Here is a 24,160-nt window from a genome sequence, read left to right as displayed (position 1 = left end):
CAGATATGAGACATTCATTCAATACCTGGTGAACTGTGTGCTAAAGCTTAGCAAAAAAAGGAAATTCAAAACAGATAAAAATTGGTTACAACTTACAAAAGAACGTGGCATATTCCTAGTCACAGCTCAAGTAAAGTGCAACCTCTCTGGAAAAGAGAGGAAGAAAGGGGTTGAAGCAGATGATCTTGGGGGTCCTCTTCCAGTTAAAACAATTCTAGTATTCACAAATTCTGACAAGTACACAGATAAAACATAATAGGACAGCACTATTCAGCTCAACTGATTGGGCAGAATGCCCTAGTTGGTGACATGGCATCCTATGATACAAAAGAAACCATTACCAGGCTCAATCTTCACATGGCCAGTGTTTACACTGACACCCTTCCAGTGTCTCTATCAAATGGACAATAATTATCAACTTGTACTTCCAGACGCAGAGTTCCCCCAAGTCCAATCTGTTCCCACTTTCAGAATAGCAACTGAAAGTGCATGTCTGCCTCATGATGGATCATTAGCATATTTTCATTTTATAAAGTTGGCATATATATAAGTGCACTGCTCATCTGGCATTTAATCATATACTGCTTTGAGACATACTGATTCTTATTATGTTGTCTCAGGTTACATTAGACAAGTTCCTTAAAGGCAAAAGCTATGCATTATGCAACTCTGTACCTGCCATAACACAGTATCCAAGCAAATACAGGCACCAAAACCAAAACAAAGCACACCATCACATCCTCCCCTCTGTCCCTTTCCCACCCCCACAAAAATTCCTGCTAGATAAAAGGCTGTTGGACTTTCTATTTAACTTGGGACTCCTAGAAGGCTGGAATTGTATATCATATTCACTTACCTCTTTGTATGGTCTAAAGCATAATTGGTCATGTCAGAGGAACATAAATAGTTGCTATGAATCTAAGCCTCACTTTTTTCATCTATAAAAGCAGAAAGATAAACTAAATGATTCCCCCATGACTCTATAATTTTGAAATAGTCTTTAATTCAAAAACAAAATATTTCTGGAGACATATTATATGCCGGGCACTGCGTTACGTCCTAAGGATACAAAGATAAAAGTACGGCCACTACCTAGAGGAACATTTTCTCATGATCATAATTTGAATTTCTCCATCTGGCTCCTGCACCCCGACCCTGGCCGTAGTCTACCCTGGTCACAGGGTGCCAGTATTTCATATGCTTGCAAAGCAAACAGTGTCAAGGAGAGGAAGGAGGCCAGGGACTCCTGGGGTAAGACTGACAGAAAGGGGAGAGTCATGCTGGAGAGGGGTGTGAAAACTGGGCACACAGAGAAGACCTGCCCCCCTCCCATAAAGGGCCATGTGCCTATACTACTTCAGACATGAGAAAATAATTCTGTCTGTCTGGAATTGTTAATTGTGTCCATAATCTAAATAACATGAGGGTATCCTCACACATCAAAAACCCATTTTATTACACTATATGATATTATATGAAGTCACTTCTGACAGCTCCGAATAAGCCACAGAAATAAAGCATAAGAAAATGAAACATGCAAAGGAACACTTCAGTTTAGCCATTAATTTATGTACATTCTCTGTTTTTCTTCTCCTTATCTTACTCATGAGTTTAGAGTAACAAAATGGCCAGAGAGATTAGAAAGGAGTGAAAAACAAGGTGACTGCCTAATCTTGATAAATAAACTAGATAATTAGCCTCTGAATAATGAGAAATTGGTTATTAAGGCCTCCATTTTCAGACAGAGCACGTTTTTAGAAATGGATGTCTAAAACTGAATTACCCTGCAGAACAATTCTGATTTCATTTACAATGTACCTGAACTATGCCTGAGCTGATACCTTTATCTGTTTAGACATGACTGGAGTCCTCAAATGAGTAAAATCTGCTGTGTAAATCGGTACTTAATTAAAGAACAAGTTTAGTAGGCTGCAGGGAGAGATTTGTTGAAATGGTGAATTAAACACTGTTTTAATAGTAAGAGACCTCCTTCACTTATTAATTCTATCATTAGTCCACAAAATTCAAGTCAGACAAGAGTAGCTACTGTTTATGCATTTTTCATTTAAGATTCTAGAGTAAATACTTACTGGGAATCTACAGTCTCCAATGGGCTCACTGACGCCTGGCAGATGAGGGGGAAAAGGCATAGAAAATACTATTCCCATATAATTTACAATCCTGTTAAATCTCCTAGTATGGTACATTCTCACATTAGCTCTGGTAATAGTAATCCTACCTATCGGTCAACCAATTCCCCAACACTCCTGAAAACCATTTCCTGCTTATCACACACAGCAAAAGGCCTCACTGTGTCATAAACAATAATATTCATCTGTTCTTAGTTCCTTCCCTCTTGTTAAAGGAGAGTTCTCTCTCCTACAATGAGTCGAATGCAAATCTTTCTACTTGTGCTCAAAACACCGTGTTCTCCCAACCTTCCCAGGAAACTTAACACTGTCAGTTATCCCATTTTCCTTGCACACTTAAACTATCCCTCTCAAATAGAGCCTTCCATTTTTAAATATGCTCCAGAATCTCATCCATTAAACATAGACACACACACACCCAACTCATGAGACCTCAACCACTACATTCAGTCATCTCTATCATGGCTAAATTTCTGGAACTTTTCAGTCTTCATTCCCTCCCTTCCCACTTGTCCCTCAACCTGCTTCCAAATTCCATCTACAGCTGTCAGCAAGGTCAACAGTGACTGACAGGTAAATGCAAAAGACTCTCCAATCCTCACCATACTTAATTCTGCCAGCAGAATCAGATACTCTCCTCCTTGGTTCCTATGATACAACTGTTTCCTGGTTTTCCTCCTACTTCTCCGCTCACTTCTCTGTCTTATAATACCCCATCTTTCTCAATTCGACCACATTCTAAGCAAATGACTCACAAATCTATAGCCCATGTCTTCCATCACACTCCAGACTGTAACTACTGCCCCTGGACATCACAAAGGCATATCAAATTCATAATGTCCAAAATTAAACGCATGCTCTTCTTGCCCCCCAAACTTAGTTCTTTCCCAGTAAAAGATATCATCACCCACCATCCTGCTATGCAAATCCTAAAGAACCTTAGGAATCATCTTTGACATGTCCCTCTCCCTCACCACCATATCCAATCCATCACCAAATTCTACTTTATCACCTAAATATCTTTCTATTCCATGCACTTCTCTACACCACCATCATGCTAATCTAATTTATCTCTGTAAACTACCTAGGCTACTACAACAGCCAAAGTGTGAAGCATCACCATCACCACCACGACCCTATCTCCACGCATGTGCGCACACACACACTTTTTCTTCATGTATTATGATGGTCAGTTTATTTAATAACCTTTTAAATTCATTGAAGTTAGGCAAAGCACAAATGGCTTGTTCACATGTATTCCTTCCCCATCTCATTCCCACCAGAGTGTGAACTTTACCAGGACAGGATGTAAGTTTTAATCATCCTCATGGTCCCAACATAGAGCCTGGCATGCAACATGTACTCAATAAAGGTTTACTGAACTTGTCTGAAATTCACCTTGTTTTGGAGAGTTAGAAAAAGCTTATATACATGAGACTTTCAGATGACCTTTCCATTTATGTTCCTGCTTCCAACAGTTGAGTCAGTTAATAAAGCAAAACTAAAACTTCTAAAAATTATAACTCTGAATCTTTCAGTTATTACATATAATCCAAATTCTAATGACATTTCACAGTTTAAAAAAAAAAAATTAAGGCCGGGCGCGGTGGCTCACGCCTGTAATCCCAGCACTTTGGGAGGCCGAGGCGGGCGGATCACAAGGTCAGGAGATCGAGACCACAGTGAAACCCCGTCTCTACTAAAAATACAAAAAATTAGCCGGGCGCGGTGGTGGGCGCCTGTAGTCCCAGCTACTCAGGAGGCTGAGGCAGGAGAATGGCGTGAACCCGGGAGGCGGAGCTTGCAGTGAGCCGAGATCGCGCCACTGCACTCCAGCCTGGGCGACAGTGTGAGACTCCGTCTCAAAAAAAAAAAAAAAAAAAAAAAATTAAAAGCCAGCTGGGCACGGTGGCTTACGCCTGTAATCCCAGCACTTTGGGAGGCAGGCAGATCACCTGAGATCAGGAGTTCGAGATCAGCCTATCCAACATGGTGAAATCCTGTCTCTACTAAAAACACAAAAATTAGCTGAATGTGGTGGCACATGCCTGTAATCCCAACTACTTAGGAGGCTGAGACAGGAGAATTGCTTGAACCCGGGAGGCAGAGGTTGCAGTGGGCCAAGATCGGACCAACTGCACTTCAGCCTGGGCCACAAGAGCAAAACTCCATCTCAAAAATAATAATAATAATTAAATTAAAAGCCATCAGACACAGTATGATCATTTCCATGGAAAAACAACTAGAAGACTTTCAGAGAAATGGCAATTCTTTTCAATAGTCAGTTATAAAGACATTTCTTAAAACAAAAGTGGGCCAGGTGTGGTGGCTTACACCTGTAATTCCAGCACTCTGGGAAGCCACAGTGGGCCGATCATTTGAGCCCAGAAGTTTGAGCCCAGCCTAGGCAACATGGCAAAACCCTGTCTCTACAAATAAATACAAAAAATTAGCCAAGCATGGTAGTCGCAGCCACTGAGAGGTTGAGGTGGAAGAATCACCTCAGCCTACAAGGTCATGGCTGCAGTGAGCTGTGATGGCAGCACTGCACTCCAGCCTGGGTGACGAAGTGAGACCCTGTCTCAAAACAAAAACAACAACAACAACAAAAAACAACCCAAGTGAATAAATAGCAACTACCCCATCATACGTAAATTACATTTTTCCTTGGAGGAGAAGTTCATTCTCAAACACTGTTTCTTTTAAATTATGAAGCAATATCCTGTCTTTTTAATCAGCATTTAAAAAATGTTTCTCAAACTTTGTGAATACAAAATCCACCAAATGCTTCTCAAAATTCAGATTTCCAGGCCCCAGAACCACAAATTTTCTCTCAGTAGATGTGTAATGATGACCTGAGAGTAGTAACTATACGTAAAGAATCGCTTAGGGCCAGGCACAGTGGTTCATGCCTGGAATCCCAGCACTTTGGGAGGCCAAGGTAGGAAGATCTCTTGAGGCCAGGAGTTCCAGACAGCCTGGGCAACATAGCAAGACTCAGCTTCTATAAAAAATTTTAAAATTAGCCAGGTGCGGTAGCATCCACCTGTAGTCCAAGCTACTCACGAGGCTGAGGTGGGAAGATTCCTTGAGCCCAGGAGTTCAAGGCTACAGTGAGCTATGATCATGCCACTGCACTCCAGCCTGGGTGACAGAGTGAGATTCTGTCTCTAAAAAAACTTTTTTTTAAATTTTTTCAAAAAGAATCACTTAAGTACGCTGCCAATGGCTAAGGCAACCAGCCCCTACTGAAGATATAATCTTAAAAGATATTACAGCAGTCCCTCCTTATCCACAGTTTTGCTTTCCATGGTTTCACTTTCTACAGTTTCAGTTACCCATAGTCAGCCATGATATGAAAATATTTAGATAATCTGTGAGACAAGAGAGACAGAACATTCACATAACTTTTATGACAATATAATGTCATAACTGTTCTAGTTTATTATTAATATCTTACAGTACCTAATTTATAAATTAAACTTTGTCATATGTATGTAGAGGGAAAAAAACTGGTATAGATAGATTTGATAATTTCCATGGTTTCAGGCATCTACTAGGATATTGGAATGTATCTCCCATGGATAAGGGGAGACTACTGTATATACCATCGACAGGCTTTTTAAAAATCTCTTTTCTATTTTCTTCTAGCTCTTCCATGATTCACTTTCATCATAAAATTAGGCATTTTATGATACATAACAAATGCTCCTTAAATATTTCTATTGAGTTGAGTTACATTCACATGAGTTATATGTACAACTAGTAAAACTATACTTCATTTGTTTCATGTAATTAAAATACAGTTCATGATATCTCTCATAGTATACCACTACTTCCAGATGTTCTAACACCTCAACAAGTGTGAAAGCCACTGCATTAAAAACTGAAAATCTGGCATCAAGTGTATTTTTTATATCAACTTTATAATATTACAAATAAAATACATGACCTAGGATGAACAACATACGAGGGAAATTAACCTACATCATGACAAAGCATTAGTCCAAAAGGTTCAATTTAATAACTTTCCCTAAATTGTACTATTCTTGTTGGATATAAAATGAAGACAACCAACTCTCTGTACAGAGTATTTTATGCCTCTAACAGATATAACCTTGTTTTCCCCATGACTACATATTGAAGCTAGCCATTTTCCTTTACAATCTACTCTTTGGCCCCAGTTGCCTGCTTTTTCCCAATTCCTTATACCACACTCAATCTGTCAAACCACTTCCAAAGCATTGTTTCCTGACTAGCAAACTCTAGATTTAAGGTGGAAGCAGACTGCTAACTCTTCTTCCTTTAAGTAAAATTGAATATATAATGCCTCTACTTTTCTGTCTTATGTCCTACCTAACTCACTAAACTCTGAATCCCTTATTTAATAAATTAAAAAATAAAAAGGCCATAAAATCCATACTATCCTACTTTCCAAATATGTGTAACATGGGCAATTTATATATGTGTGTGTGTGTATATATACATGTGTGTGTATATATATATAAAACATAAACCCTTAATTGATATAATCATCTAGTCACAGAATAAACTGAAATTTACTATAAAAAAATGAGTAATTCAACTGAAATGACAGATAAGATTTTAACTAGAATATTTTCTATAGACATAAAAACTATTATCAAGGTTTATATATTCATTTATATTCAACGATCTAACTAATGGGTTAAAAAACAAAAATTCTGAACAGACACTGGTTCTCTCTCTTTAAAAAAAAAAAAAAGTCTCTTGGCCTCAGAGAAAGGTATCTCTGCCTCAATAATAGGTATGTAAGATCAAAGAACTTGCCGACATCTATACTCCCAAAATCTGGTACTGCCTCAAAACACAGTTGGCAATCATGAAAATGTCTGTGGAATAAAAAATGCCCCTACTCGGCTGTGCTCAGCGGCTCAAGCCTATAATCCCAGCACTTTGGGAGGCCAAGATGGGAGGATCGCTTAAGCCCAGGAGTTTAAGACCAGCTGGGCAACATAGCAAAATCCTGTCTCTACAAAAAAAATATAAAAATTAGCCCATGGTGACACATGACTGTAGTCCCAGCTACTTGGGAGGCTGAGGGGGGAGGATCACTTGAACCCAAGAGGTCGAGGCTGCAGTAAGCTGTGATTACCCCACAGTACTCCAGCCTAAGTGAGAGTGAGACCCTGTCTCAAAAACAAACAAAAAATCAAAAAGCCCCACTCTATCAAAGGGTTTCCATCGGTCGGGAGTTAACTAGCCTAGCACAGTCCTTCAGTGATTGCAGAATTTTAATCTAAATGTACATAAAAGTTAAAAAAAAAAAAAAAAACAACTATTCTTTTTAATTGGATCAGACATCAAACTAAACCAAATGAAAACAAAAAAAAATACCCAGGGTAGATTCTCAGTTCAAGATGGCAAAACTAAGCTCATGCATTTAACCAATGCCCACCAACACCTCAGCTTAATATCCACTAAAATAACTAAACAAATTTTTTTAAATTAATAAATAAAAACACCGGGGGGAAAATCTGTACCACCACTGGAAATCACAGAATAGTGACAAGCATTATGTGGATGGACCCATGATAGCTCCAAGAAAAAAGGCTAGCAAAGCATCTGGTTCAGCACTCATGTTGAGGATTAGAGATAAGGGACAGAAACAGACCAGGTGCAGTGGCTCACACCTGTAATACCAGTACTTTGCGAGGCCAAGGCAGGTGGATCATTTGAGGTCAGGAGTTCGAGACAAAGCTGGCCAATGCGGCAAAACCCCATCTCTACTAAAAATACAAAAATTAGTCAGGTGTGGTGGTACACACCTGTAATTCCAGCTATTTGGGAGGCTATGGCACGAGAATCACTTGAACCCAAGAGTCAGAGGTTGCAGTGAGCCAAGAACGCACCAATGCACTCCAGCCTGGGTGTAGTGAGACTCTGTCTCAAAAAAAGCAGGGGCAAGGGGACAAAAACGAATAGAGGAGGCTGCCACAGCTAGCTCCACAATTGATTACCAGCCCTGAATGTTCCGTTTTTGAATTTCAGCATTGCAAACAATGCGTTAGCAGTAAACCTCCCTGTCTCACAGTTACCTGGCTATATCTTGCCCCTACTCCCTGCAAACCACCAGACCAATGATAAAGGAATGTAGATCATTCTGTTAAACCAATAATCTAGGAATGTCAATCAAACTGTTAAATGGTAGCAAATCTAAAAATTTCTCTTCTTTCATCTATACCTGAAATATTAGAAGAGGAACCCACACAAACTTGAAAAGCATCCATTTCAACCAGCAATATTGAATATATATAGACATCATCATATCATCATGGTCACCACAGACACTTGAAAAGACCTAGAAGCTAAAAGAATGATTGTTCTATCAACTGGAGCAAAAATTTCCCCTGGAAAATTTACAGAGAGAAACAAATTTCAGAATGTCATTAGAATTCCCAACTGCAGAAATCCCAATTATAGAAATCCTAAAGAAACTTAAAAGAATACTGTGTATATGAAAAGAGAACAATCTGAAATCAGGGAGATTGCTTTCGGCTACAAAACTACTCAATAATTTTCCAAAGAAATACAATTGGGACAACAAATAGCAGATTGCACATGATGAAAAAACCAGACAAACTTGAAAATTTATCATAAAACACAAATAACAGAAATGATGAAAGAGGCATTGAGAGAATTCAGCTTTCAGGAATGATACAGTAGATGGTTTAGACCAATTCTCCTACTGAGAATAACTAAAGAAACTAGACAAAACACAAAATATCTGTGTAAAGGCAATCAAGGCAATGAGGAATTGAGGAACCAAAATCCAAAAAGAAAGAAAAACCAAAGGGACAAATCTGGTATGTGGGGCTCCTTTTGGCCTAGAGCTATCAGCAGATTCTAAAGGCTACTGCTGCAGAGGCTGAGATGAGCACAGCTTTTGACAGACTCAAGCCCAAAGGGGACAAAAACTGGAGTGAGGGCCTGCCAAGAGGGAGGGCAGACCCCTTAAACTGGATCAGAACCTCAAAGGGCTACATCCAAGAACTAAAGGTATATCTAAACTATTTCAACTTATACAGTCTAAAGCCTAATTTTAAATCACCTCAATCCCTACATAATGTGGTATGGGACTGTTAGTACCTCCAGCATAACCACCTACCGGAAGCAAAGGTAAATCCTTTCTGGGAGAAGGCAGTATCATCCAGATAATATAGATAATTTTTCATACACAACACCTGGCATTCAATCACAAATAAGAACATGAAAAAAAACCTTCCCAAATCAGGTGATATAACAGACATAAAAGCAAAACTCCTATGGGAACACACATGATGGAGTGGGTTAAAGGAATAAAAATACAAGATGGAGAACTTCAGCAGAGACCTGCAAACTATTTAAAAAAAAAAAAAAAAAGAAATGACAGAACTGAAAAAGTCACTAAATGAAATTAAGAATTCAATATAGAGAGTGCTGCCTCGAATCAGAATGTAAACTTATCAGAGACTATTACTGTTTTCCTAACAACCAAAACAGGGCAGACAAGCTACAAATCTATAGTTTTTCTGAACCCATCAGAGAGATAAGGATGTAAGGGAGTCTAAGTGAACTAAATTCCAATAGAATTTAATTCAGAAAAAAATATTTGAAGGGATAACAGCCAAGCCAAGAACTCTTCAAAAGTGATGAAAGTGATCAGCCCACACATACAACAAGCTCAATAAGCAGGATAAATACAAAGAAAACCATAACTAGGCACATCATAGTGACATTTCTGACAACCATAACTAAAGAACAAATCTTAAAAGTGGCCAAAGGTGGGAGGTAAGCACATTACTTACAAAAGAAGAAAAATAAGACAGCTGACTTCTTACTAGAAAAGATAGAGTTCAGTGGACAATGGAATAACATATTTAAAGTGCTGAAAGAATACACTGTTTACCTAGAATTCTACATTCAGCACCCTCTTCTCAAAAATCCAAAAATGAAGGTGAAATACAAATGTTTTCAGACAGACAAAAGCTGAGAAAATTCATCTCCATCAAATCTAACTAAATGCTAAATTATATTCTCCAGGCAGAAAGAAATGATCCCAGATGAAAGATCAGAGATGCAGAAAAATAAATGAAGAGCAACTGAGAAAGGAAATACGTGGGTAAATCTAAATGAATAACTTAATGAATTTAAATAATTAGATCTAAATGAATAGTGAGTATGAAATAACATCTGATGGATCTTAAATATGCAGAGAACCAAAATACACAACAATAACATAACATAAAAACAAAAGAGAAGGACAAATGGAATTAAGGTGTTATAGAGGCCTTGCACTGTCCATGAAATCATACAAACAAGTTAAAGAAACATTCAGGAAACACTAAATGAATAGTAAAAGAAATTATAACTGGCAAGCTAAAAGAGAGGGAAATACAGAATAACTTAAAATAATCCAAAGACGGCAGGAAAAGAGAGAAAGGGGAATACAGAATAAGCAGTGCAAGCAGAAACAAATAATAAAATGGGAGGTTTAAAGCCAAATATACGAACTGTTACATTAAATAGACATGATTTAGTAAAAAGACAAAAACTGTCAGGCAAAAGAAAACAAAACCTAACCACATGCTACAAACATAAATATATGACTACAGGGCCAAATGCAGTGGCTCACATCTGTAATCCCAGCACTTTGGGGGGCCAAGGCAGGAGAATTACTTGAGCCCAGGAGTTCAAAACAAGCCTGGGCAATATAGTAAGACCTTGTCTCCAAAAAAAAATTAAAAAACTAGCTGGGCATGGTGGTGTGCATCTGTAGTCCCAGCTACTTGGGAGGCTGAGGCAGGAGGATCACTTGAGCCCAAGAGACAGAGGTTACAGTGAGCTGAGATCACACCACTGCACTCCAGCCTGGGCAATAGAGTGAGACTCTGTCTCTAAATTAATTAATTAATTTTAATAAAAGTACATAAAGTACAGAGAAGTCATATCACACACACATTTAAGTTAAAATAATTCAACTATGAGAGTGAGAGAGACAGAGAGAGAATATGAACTAATATAAATAGAACAAGCCATTCTACCTGCCATTCATATGAGCACAAATATGAACTTCCACCAGCTGAGCTCAGCTCCAGAATGTCTTAGTATGAGAATCTCATCACACTGCAATTCCAGAGTTTAAAAAAATAAAATAAAATAAAGTTTCTGTACAATAATACAAGTTTTTCTCTTCATTTGGTAGTTAACAAAAGAAATTATCTCTTCCAACATAGTGGAAAAACTGTCGATGACCAACTTATTGAGAGAGAAAATATCAGCCTCCAACTTGGGGTTTTCTTAAGGTATGCTAAAAGAGAATTACAACAACATGCAATTTTCACTTCACTCGCTGAATTTAAAGATAATGCCAAACTAAAATACAACGTCAATGTACCACCTTTTTAAAAAAATGAATAATCTCCCACCTAGTCATATTCTGGTGAAATTTCTAAATCCCTAATCATATACTCACATACAAAAATCTACAGATTTTTTTTGAAATCAAGTACCTAGTACCTAGTACATAATTACATTACATGCAGCATTAAATGCAGGAAGGAGAACTGCCCAGCAAGCTGTGAAAGAAAAAGATCGTGATACAGGAATTTTATATCAAGGTCAAGCTACTACGCAAATACAGAGGCAAATCTAAAATCTTAAGTGTGAACAAAGTGGAACTGCCAAGCATCACAATGTCTACATTTCTAACCCCAAAATTTCAATGACTGACAAGGCTGACTCTGAAACAGAAATGCCTCTACTTAACTGTAACTACTCTGAAGAAGAAATAAATTCACTTTTCCACAAAGCTTACAGAGTTTTTTAAAAAGTATTCTTCAGAAAGTGGCAAACACTAACTCCTTAGAACCTCCTAATACACACAATCCTGAAGCTTACTTCTCTGGCTTTGAACAAACTCCAGAGAAATCACTGATTTATAAAATAAGCCCACAATATCTAACAGGAAATAAATGAACTCTTAAAAAGCAAATACGTAATGATAAAGTTAATTTTCATTAAAAATTGGAACATGCACTATCTCCACCTTCCTTCCTACCATGACAGATTATCTTGCTATGATTTCATCATCATCACCCCTCTGCTACATGACAAATTATTAACTCCAGAATAAAAATGAACCTTACAAGAAATAGTTCACGGAACATTTCTGTTGCTTTTGCCTTTACTTTGCCTCATAATGCTCCGTATTTTACACTCCTGGCCAAAAAACAAACTAACAAACAAAATGCCTGCCCATCTAAAAACCCTACTTACGGCTTCAAAATCAGCTCAAGTCCTAAGAAACTCAGCTGAATACCCCAAACTAAACAAATCTTTATCCTCTTCAACACAAGCTGACTCATTTAACAATCTATTTATACATAGCCACCAAATAAATACAAAAAAATCACGTTACCTAATTTTCATGTCTTTTTAGCTAGCCTCTCCACCTAGTATACGATAACAAAAACAACAATAATAACAGTTTACATTCCATGAATAAGCCAGGCTTTGTTCTAAGCAGGGACACATATTAAGTCATTCATTGTTCATTTCAGCCCAGTAGAGTGGGTGGCTATGATATATGTCACTTAAAGAATTGTTCAGAATTGGCTCTGTATGCCTTCGTTCTCCCTGCCTACTGTTCTAATCTGGGGCCATGACATGCCTGCAGGGGTAAGGGAAATAAGTGGCATTACTTTAGCACTAGCTCATTTATTCACACAGGTGTTTCTCAATAAGCCTCCATAGGCAAAATGAAATTTATCATTTTATATAATTCTTATTCTACATCCTTACCTAGCTTTAATAGTGGTATCTTCTTCTGTAAACAGAGGAACATTTCCTCCCTTTGGAAACCCAACTACAGGTGTATGCCTAAGTCTTTGCCCCAGGCTTTCTTTTTCCTTCCTAAGTGTCATGAACTACACTTATGGCTTGAACTATCATCTCTATCAGATAATCTGTGAGCCTAGCTTCTAGCCTAGACTTCTCAACTGAGCCCTAATTCTGCAATCCTTCCTTTTACAGGGATGTTCTGCTGACATCTCAGGCTCAAGGTGTCCAACATGGAACCAATATCCATTGTTTCCAAACTTATTTCTTCTGCCGAATTCTTAATCCACTTTCCACTTTAAATCACCATAGTACCTTGGGCCAAACTGGCATTCAAGTATTTGACTAAATGAACTTAATCACTCCAAACCAAAATTGTTATTTCTGTCTTAAAAGAGGTAACAGCATGTTTCAATTCCTATTTGTTACTCAAATCAATGAATAAAACATTTAATTTTTTTCCTCAGAACAGTTTTAAAGCTTATGAATCAACATCAGGTTAGCATGAGCAGTGGTTAGCAGGAGTCAGATAACTAACCCAATTACTCATTTGCTTATCACTAAGTTAAGAACCACAAGCAGCCATGGAAGTTTTGACAAATTATAAAGTTTTAAATTACTCCTATTCTTAATTACATATTAGCTATATTTATAAATGAACCAATGATTCAAGATACAGAAATATGAATAAAACACGTGAATATGAAATTCTCAGAAACAATATAAACCATCAACAAAAATCTGAAAAGATGCTCAACTCCATTAATAATTTTAAAATACAAAATGTACAGAGTTTTTTTTTTTCTTCTATCAAATTGGCGAAAAGACTAAGAAGTCTGAAAATAACCAATATGTTGGCAAGGATGTGTGGAAACAGACACTCTCGTTTGCTGCTCAAAGGAGTGTAAATCAGCTGTTTAGTAAACAATCTGGAAATAATGTGAATGCACATGCCCTCTTGCCCTACAATTCCACATCCACAAACTTATTTTATGGTTTACCTGCACATGTGCACAAATAGGGACATTTATAAACATGGGTTCACTGCATCATTTGTTTGCAATCAAAAACTTGGGAGCATCAAAAAGAAATTGGTTAAATAAATTATGATATATCAGAAAATACAATTTCATATGGCTATCAAAACAACTCTGATAAATTTATACACACTCACATGGAAAGATGTCCTAAAACAAGTTAAAAATCAGTATGCACAGCAAAATCCAACTTTTTTTGTTATATATGTACTAGATATTTTAAGTATATAATTGTATATATAAAATAGACCACAGTTATTAAAAGTGATTTCTCTGGGAACAAGGATTGAAGTGTATGATTTCACATTTTATTTTACATAGTATGAAATGTTACATTTTTAGCAATAAAAATTCAACAATTAACTGTACCCCCAAATTAAAAATCCACATACATGTTTCAACAATCAGGTTTAGTAACGCTGTTAATAAAGATAAACGTCATGGCCAGAGGGGTAGGAACCATACCCTGCCACCTCACCTCCCCTCCTGGTCACATTTCCTTTCTTCCTACCTCAGGCATCAAACTGAACCCTTACTAATTTGAGAGGAGATTAAGACTCGAGATTTCTGAGGGAAGATCTATCTCCCAAACAGCAACTATATCTACAGTAGGAGGGGATAAAAGGAAAGGCCAGGGGCAGGCAATATCCATTAGTAGTAATGGAAAGGAAAAGAAACTTTCCTCAACTTGGCTGAGACAGTAACTTCTGTTTATGGGAAGATCTCTGTATTCTTACACTTATTTTAAGTATCTTTCCTTGAAACTGTCACATCCTTCCTCTGCACGGGGCATTTCCCAAGATAGTCCTTCTACCTACTTCTGATCAGCTATGAGGCTTAGAAATTAGATTACACTGTTTGTTAGAATTGCCTATGAATTAAAGATAGGCTCTGAACAAAGTCCTTTGGGACTCTGAGATACGTATTTTCTTTGAAAATTATTTCTCTTATTCCCTAGTCTTCAGTTATATTCCAGAGGTAGGTGGCATAATGGTTGAGTTCTATGTAGGTGAGATACAACTAATAAACAGGTTAAGCCGGTGCAGTGTCACATTTGTAATCCCAGCACTTCGGGAGGCTGAGGCGGGTGGATTGCTTGAGTCCAGGAGTTTGAGACCAGCCTGGGCAATATGGTGAAACCCTGTCTCTACGAAAATACCCAAAAAAATTAGCTGGGCATGGTGAGGCACGACTGTAGTCCCAGCTACTTGGGAGGCTGAGGTTGGGGATCACCTGAGCCTGGAAGGTTGAGGCTGCAGTAAGCTGTGATCACGCCACTGCACTCCAGCCTGGGTGACAGAGTGAGAGCCCATCTCAAAATAAATAAATAAATAAAACGGTTATCACCACAAGAATTTCTGCACACAATCCCTTGAATATACAACACTATATAAATTTAAAACAACTAGTTGCCCGGGTACGGCAGTAGCTCACGCCTGTAATCCCAACACTTTGGGAGGCCGAGGCAGGCAGATCATTTGAGGTCAGGAGTTTGAGACCAGCCTGGCCAATATGGTGAAACCCTGTTTCTACTAAAAATACAAAAAAAAAATGAGCAGGGTGTGGTGGTGAATGCCTGCAGTCCCAGCTACTTGGGAGGCTGAGGCAGGAGAATGGCTTGAACCTGGAAGGCAGAGGTTGTAGTGAGCCAAGATCACACCATTACACTCCAGCCTGGGCAACAGAGTGAGACTCAGTCCCAAAACAAAATAAAACAAAACAAAAAACTAGTAATCCCACCTCCAACTTCAAAAGCTTTCAACAATTAACCAAAAAGATCTTCAAATTTTACTTGTTATATTTAAAGTTATGCTGTGAATTAAAAAACTATAAATGAAACATAATTTGTTATTATTCTATTCCTAAATTTGTAAATAATAATGCTATTATCTTAACTAGACCTCATAAAGACACATTTTGGTGATTTTATTTTTTTAACCACTAAAGCAGAAAAACAGAAACATTCTGTTTTCAATTTCCACATAGTATCACTACAAAAATTCACTCTGCTCAGGACTCCTCAGTAAGTTTTACTATTGCTGACCAATAATCAATTCTGAAAATCAGTATGATCAATCTCCAGATTTCCAAAAAACATGGGAGTAGCTGCACCCCCAGATGGCTCAATTATGAGCATTCTCATACATTCAAACACTGCAGTAATCACTTAGAGGAAATTATATGTAACTCCTTCTTGAGAATTCTAGTCTACTGGCTTTATAAAACTAAGTTAGGACTACTCTAAAGATACTGAATCAAAATTATGAGGGAAAGCAGCACTATTCCTTGATCAACAGTAACACAATGATTCCAGAATGTATTTTTCCACCTACAGCAGAAATGGCACTTTCTCTCACCAAATCAAGTTATGTAATATCTACCTCACCTCCACCATTAGACCAAATGCTTCCTGAGGACAGAAAGCACATCCAATTCATCTTTATTTCCACAGTGCAGTTTTGTGCATAATTAGCCCTCAAAGAGAGATATTTGCAACCAGCCAAAATTACTGCAACTCTTAGCTTTGCCTATAGAACTGACTTAATAAAAAGTTAAATGTAAGGATTCTTGCTATGAAATAATTTTAAAGAAGGTTATTTCTAAGGATTCTTTAAAAAAGGAAAAGCAGAGACACACAATCTGAACTGTAGACCACCAATCTACTAACTCTTCAGAATTCAAGAACTGACTTCATTCAGTAAAATAAAACATATATAACCAGCTTACCTCTCTGCTTTTTCTTTATGTAAAGGAGTCAAACAGGGAATCAAAACCTGTTTACATAAGCCAGCTCTGTAAGCTGGTCAATTTACTTTACATCCCTCCCAAGCCTAAGAGAAAGCATCTAAATTTCCGGTAATACTGTATCTTAAAATACCTCACAATTACTTAACACTGAAGCAATATAACTCAGCACTAAAGCTATTTTTACACATATAAAATAAAATCATATACAATCATTTGCAAGTAACATAGAAGATTTTCCAATCATATCCTACTTCCCACTACAAAAAAAAAATAAATAAATAAAGACGTACAATAACTTGGGCTTTAGGGAATGAAAAAAGGTGACTTTTGCATCGGAAAACCAGAAATGACCAGTGTTAGAACACAATAACTGAACAGAAGTTATTAAGCTGAAATAAACCCACTGTTCCATATTATGAACTTCAGAGTAAGAGAAACTTGAAGGTAGAAGGGATCTTTGAAATTACTTATTAATTAGCTCAACCTTTCAGTTAACAGACGAATCTGCATTTTAAAATATGGCCTTAAGTACCCAAAGTTCACAATTAAAAGTGGTAAAACCTTGAAAAAGTTATAAAAGTACTAGTCAATGGTATAACTCTTAATATCATTACTTTTCTATAATAAATGGAACCCTGACTCCCACATACACACACAAGTTAACTTTTCACCAGCAATCCTATATGTGAGAATCCAAAATATAGAAAGACCATAAGAAAGAATATGTTCATCACAGCATTCTTTATCACAGAAAAATAGTAAAAATAACTTCAATATCCATAACAGGAGAATACACAATTAGCAGCAGAAAGCAGAGGAATAAAGAACATAGGCTTTGAAGTTGCAAAGATCTGGATTCCAATGCCAGCTTTTCCACATGACAGGCTGTGAGACCTTTGGCAAGGCACTTAATATCTGAGACTCAATTTCCTCATCTGTGGAATGTGAAGAAATTGCCATTTTCCTCACAGGACTGTGTAAAAGATTAAATACATGTGAAAGAGCATAGCACAATGCCTGGAACTCAGGGAGTGTTCTATAAATACTACTTTAATTAGCCACTATTATTATATTTGCTCCCTGGAATATTACATACACATTTTAAATAATAGTTATAGGAAAATCTGTATATACTGGCATGGAAGAATCTCCAACACACTAAGTGAAAAAGCAAGTCGAAAAAACAATAGGTAGTATGATCCTGCTTATCTGTAAAAAAATAAAACTATACACACATATGCACATGCAAGGGAAGATATTAAAAGGGGTTACTTATGGGTTTAAAAAATGGAATTTGTGGGTAGGAGTGATAAAATGTTTTATTCTATGTATTTTTATACTGTTTGACTGCAAACAAACATATATTTATGTATTTTTAAATAAGTTTTTAAAACAAAATGATTTAAAGATAATGTGACAACAAAGAAAAATGGTATGTCAAGGGAAAACATTTCAAGTTATACATACACCATAATTACAATGTAAAAAGATAACATGCCAGATAGGCAGTAACTAGAAAGAAATATACCAAAATTATACCAGTGGGTCTAAATGACTTTTTTTGTCACTATTTACAAAATTTTTGAATAAAAAAAACTCTCCTCATTCTAAATGAATCCAAAATTTGGGCTCTGTTTTAAAATCATCTTTCACTAGCTTGTGTTCATGACAAAGCTGATTTTTCAAAATCTTAAACACAAAACTTTTCCTCACTTCACTTACCTCTCCGGTCAATATGATCTTACCTACAGTTATTTCCTCTAACTGTTCGCCAATTATTGACGCAACCTTACCCAGAAGCCTAAACACTTACCAATGATACGGTAAATAGTTCCCAATCACATGGAAGTCACTTATAAAATAAAGTGTTTGGAAAAAAGACTATTAAATAGAGCCTCCATATAATGAGATTTATTAAAGTTGCCCCAATATTTTAATTGAGGTAGAGAAAAACTCGTAAGAAACCAGCAATGATTAAGCCAAAAGAAAAAAAAAATCTACACTTCCAAATAATTTAATAGAATTATAGTATATTTTTAGAGTTCACAAAGAAACAGTAAAGCCATTCTACACAGGTATGGTACTTTATAGTTTATGAACAATTTTACATTTTATTTTTCTGACAATCCAGTTAGGTAGGTAAGGTATTATTCTTGCCTGCCTATATCTCCCAACTTACAGATGTATGTGAAGTTGTAGAACCATAAGTCATACTCCATATCCTCTGCCTTCATATATATCTTTTCATTATCCCACATCATGTATTAATTTTCATACAGTTTATGAAAATCAGTCACATTTCTTATCTTCTTTGAGCATTCATCCCAGAATTCTATGATCTCTTTTGTGCCTCATTCTGACAGGCAGAGCAATGCCATCAGTCTTTTCTTTTAGATGACTCAGTAAGATCAAAGATCTTTCCAAAGATGACAAAACTAAAAAACACGAAAACTACGACATATCCAGGGATGACCAAGCTCACAAAAGATCTGAAAACTAAGTAATGCGAAGAGTGGCCGAAGGAATTAAGGATGGTTAACATAAAGAGGATAAGGGGGAAGGGCAGGGGGGCCCACACACACATGCAAACGTGCACACATGAAATGTGATTAGACATGTGAAGGGCCATCATATAAAGGAATCAGATTTGTGCTGTATGGCCCTAGGGGTTAAAAACAAAGGCAATTCAACATTCAGTCAACAAACATTTACTGGTTATCTTCTCTACGCTACATGCTAGTGCTACATTAGGGAAACAAAAGTGAGTAAGACAACCCAGCCAACCCTTCAGAGGTTGAGACTAGCAGAAGAGACAAGAAAATAAGTAATACAAGATGAAAAGTACTCAGGAAGCTATGGGAACACAGAACAGTGACCATAACTCTCTTTGGAAGAGAGGGCTGGTGGAGAAAAATTCATTGACTAGATAAGGAGTTTCAGAAGTGGACAAGGTGAGAAGTGACAGGAAGAACAGAATGTGCAAAGGCACGGAGATCTCCAGCCGCGTCGTTAATCTGGAGTGGTGCAACGCAAGGTGCATGTTAGGGGTGACAAGAGATGAGGCTTTATTGGGCTTGGGAGAACAGAGGTAAAGAATACAAAGGGCCTCACAATCTCCATGCCAAAGAGTTCTACCACCCAAGCTACAGAACACTAGTAAGAGATTTTAAGTAGGAGAGTGGCATGCTCAGGAAAATATTTCAGAAAGCTCATCCTAGCAGGACAGACTTCTGGAGGGTAACAGTACAGACAAAGAGATTAATTATGGAGTCACTACTGTTAGCCCACGTGGGGATGAAGATGAAAAGATACCGATTCAGAGTCAAGAAATAGCTGAGAGGTAAAAAGCAAAAAGAACTATCAGCTATGGGAATGGGAAGAGGAGGTCTTCTTGATCTCAGCTTGGGCAAGTGGGTAACAGTGATGACCAAGGCAGGCAACACAAGAAGACAAATCCATGCAATTATTCCAACATGAGAGACAGGGGCCAGTAGCTGGTTTGTTCTTGTTTAAAGAACAGGGATGAAGGAAGCACGAAGGAAGATGACACAGAGTTTAACTTCGAACTTGAGTAACCTAAGATGCCTATTTAGTGAAGGTAGCAAGTGGCACGTGAGAAAGCATGAATTAAGAGAGTTCTCGGCTCACAGGTGGCAACTGAGGGCAAACAGAGTATGTGAAATGAGATAAGCTTTAGATACTAATATTTAATGAGTTAAAGAAAAGTTAGAAAGACAAATGAAGAATTAATCAGAGAAGAGATTAACCTGAAGATAGAGTAATGCTGAAAAAGGTAAGCAAAGAGGAAAAAATGTAAGAAGGGTGGGGAGGGTGAAAACTACAGTGAAATGTATTGTATAAAGCAAAATTTTCTAACAGATGTTATTCAACACAGAAATGGACTACCCTGTAAGGTAATGAATCACATCATGAAATAAATGGTTCAGGCAGAAGCTATAGAGTCCTCGGTGAAGAATGTTCACTCTAAATAGAGAAGACCTGCATTGCACAGGCTGCTGTCATGTCATCTCCCCAAGGTCCCTATGTATCTTTTCAGTAATCTGCCCTTCTTCACAATACAAGATTATGTTCCTACTCAATTCCAACTCTCCTCCCTTGCTGAACATTTTCTATCACCCGTCCTTTACTTTTTACTTTTTCCTCCACCTCCGTATGTCTATGTCTAACCTCAGACAGAACAACACCTTCCATTTATCCTATTGTCCCACATCTCTATTTGTCTCCACCTTTTACTACTGAACATATCTACTCTCCTACCATCTATTCACTATGATCCCCTACAAAAAGATTTCTGAGTCTATCACTCTACAAAAATAAAAAAAAAAAAATAAAACTACTGACAAAGGACATCTGATCTGTGGACAGCTCGTTCCAGTTGCTGCTTACTCAGTTCTCCAGTCTCTTGATCTCTTCCGCAGTTTTATGGCAGAACTGACCAATCCTCCTTATTGCAGTTATTCCTTTCACTTTTGTAATGAAGCAGAGCGGTTTACAGGAAACACTCTAGACCGAGAACCAGAAGATCTATGTTCTAGACCCAACTACACCACTAATTACCTGTGAGCCTCCCCACCTCCACTCCTACTCACTCCTCACATCTCAGTTCTTGTGAGGCACCCTAACACCCAGACTAGGTTATGTCACTCCAGTACCTACTTTCTCAAACCTATTCTCCTTTGTAGTGCTTATCACAATTCCTTAATTATATAATTAGTAGCTGGATGGCTATCTTTCCTACCCACATACCAGACTGTAAACTCCATGAAGGCAGAGAGCACATGCCTTGCACCTCATCTGTGCCAAATAAAACCTGTCAATTGAGTTAATGTTGAAACAGATGTTAAGACCACTTCCTGAGACTGCTTACATTATTTTTATTATCCTAAGTAATAAGATTACTAGCATTTTAGTTACTTACAAAATTATCGACAAAGCTTCAAACAAAAACTCCATCTATTAACTTGAAATTTGATGAACTACATATGAACTTCCATATAAAATAGATCATGAGTAACAGGAACTTGTTTTCTAAACATTTCAGCACCAAAATGTGTTCTAAACCACATATGGACTGAATGTATAAATGTACATCATGACATAAGCGACGTTTAATTTGACATTAAAACACTATTGTTTACGTAGCTGTTTAGAAAATACCCACTGGTACTTTAGGTTTAAAGCTGTTCTTTACCATTGGCAAAAGCCATGAGCTACATACACAGCAAGGAAATGAAAAGTTTATCAGTTAAGTTACCTTGCAGTGTGATTTTAAATATTATTTCATATAAATCAGGGAAAAACAAGTACTGGTTCAGCGGTAAGATTGCTTTCAAATGTAAAAATATATCTCACACGAGTGAAAGTTTTGTCAAGTTTTACGGTACCCCACCTTGGTCAAACAATTTTAACAGATTACACGCTAATTTGACTTTCAACTGCTGAGTGTATCCTGCTCAACAATACCGTGAGGTCCTTCCTGGAAGGCTTGGCATTTTTGTTCGTTGGTCCCCTTAAGTAAATAGGAATGCAGGTGGTTTCAGTAATCTATAATATTCCAAAACAGAACTGAAAATGGCTTTTGAGGTTCAATATGTTTATACAATGCCATCTCAAAACATCGTACAAGTACTTAAAATCCGATGCTCAGACAATTCCCTTGGTTAAGAGTGGTTAACAGGCTGTAAATATAGTTGTAATCCCCAGGAAAGAGGAGGCATTCCATAACGGAAACACTAACAGATACGATCACTCCGTGCCGCTCTCCAAGGCGTCCTCATCGTTAAATCAACACCAGGGGTTGTGAGCGGGCAATTGTGCCCCTCTGACACCCCCGCTCTTCCGCAGACTTCGGGCTCCAATCCCCGCGCGAGGAGTCCCTCGAGACCAGCCAGCGCTTCCCCGAGACTTCGGAAGCTGGGAAATCCCTGGCCAGGGAACCAGGAGTTCAAGCCCCCTCCCCTTTCCTTTCCTGAAAATTAATGAATTGGCCATCCGATTGTTTATTTAATGAGGTGTGTAGTGGCCTCTACTGGTGCTAGTGTGAGCACAAGAATGTCCCACTCTTACAAGTGGGATGAACCTGGGGGAGGGGAGAGAGGCGAGGGGTGAACCTGCCTCCAGGTACAAAGCTCGGAACTAGACCTCGGCGCCCCCGACCTGCCCCCCGGCAGCCGCCCCTCCACCGGCGGCGCCCCCTTTCGCCCTTCCCCTCCCCACCACGCACGATCCCCTTTCTCTACGGCAACCAGAGCCGAGGCAGAGAAGTTCCTGCACGTTTCCTCCTGGATCCTAAACAAAAACACCGCAGCCGCCGCCGCCTGAGCCGGTGCCGCGCCCCCGCGCACCCCCGGGCCCGCGCCCGCCGCTTACCTGGGGACTGCGGCGCGGAGCCGCTCCTGGCGGCCGCGGCGCCCGGCGTCCGGCGCCCGAGCAGCAGCAGGCAGTAGAGCCAGAAGGAGGAGGTGCTGAGGAGTCGCCGGGCTCCCCGCTCCGCCGCCATCTCTTCCCCGAGAGTGAGCGGCGGCGGCGGCGGCGACAGCGCCGCGGAGCCCTTGCCTTCTTCCCTCCCGCGCGTCTCAGCCGGTCCCTCGCTGCAGGCTCGGCTCCCGCGGCCGCCGCTGCTCCAGCCCGGCCCGGCCCGGCCCGGCCCGCGCGGCCCCTCTCGCGGGAGGGGAGACTCAGGGGCGCCTCCCTCCTGCAGCGGGGCGGGGAGGGGAGGAGAGCGGAGAGGGGGAGTCAGTACATTCCGGGGCGGGGGGGTGGGTTGGTCTCCAGGTTCCAGGCGCCGCCACCCGCCGCCGACTCCGGCTCCACACACCAGCGCGAGGGGGGCGGAGACCGAGGACGGCGGGGGCGGGGGGCGGGAGTCCCGGGCGCGCGCACGCGCACGCGCGCGCCTCCCTCGCCCGCACCCCCTGGGCTCCGCGCGCGGCCCGCCCCCGCTCCAATCCCGGCTGCCGCCTCGCGGGCCGAGACGGGCCCGCTCCCATCCCCCTTCTCCCCGGAGCCGCTCACTGGTGCGGGGCGCGCGCACCGGGCGCTGCTGCTGGCGTCAGGGAAACCCCGGAGAAGCGGATCCTCCTCCTCTTCCCGCCAGCTAGCCGCAGCCCCTCGGCTCCCGGGGACAGATTTCCCCCCTCACCTCCCCAGACGCCTCTGGCTGCAGAGACCTGAGGGCGAGAGGCGCTCCGAGCTCAGGCTGGTCCGGGAGGCCAGCGTGGGCGCGCACCTCTGCACAGTCCGGGCCTGGAGCGTCTATATAGGGCCTCAGAGGAAACCGAATGGCCTCCGGGAGGAAACCTGGGTGCGCAGTGGGTCGGCGCGGGGATTTATGTGCTCGCCAAAAAC

At 39.5% G+C, this 24,160-nt stretch overlaps 1 protein-coding gene across 15 annotated transcripts in view; it reads right to left on the bottom strand.

Moving 5' to 3' along the window:
• NEO1 (neogenin 1) overlaps nt 1-23,498 on the bottom strand; it is a 265,604-nt gene extending 242,106 nt beyond the window's left edge. For all 15 annotated transcript variants that reach the window (XM_045395695.2, XM_045395702.2, XM_045395705.2 and 12 more), the window contains exon 1: nt 23,183-23,498. In XM_045395695.2, coding sequence (XP_045251630.2) covers nt 23,183-23,312 — 130 coding nt within the window. In that variant the 5' untranslated portion in view covers nt 23,313-23,498. The remainder of the gene's footprint in view (nt 1-23,182) is intronic.
• Nucleotides 23,499-24,160: the final 662 nt, after the last annotated feature.

The sequence above is a fragment of the Macaca fascicularis genome, chromosome 7 (assembly GCF_037993035.2).
Source record: "Macaca fascicularis isolate 582-1 chromosome 7, T2T-MFA8v1.1".
Lineage (NCBI taxonomy): Eukaryota > Metazoa > Chordata > Mammalia > Primates > Cercopithecidae > Macaca > Macaca fascicularis.
Note: the sequence above shows the minus strand (reverse complement) of the source record. Positions and strands in the feature narration are given on the sequence as shown.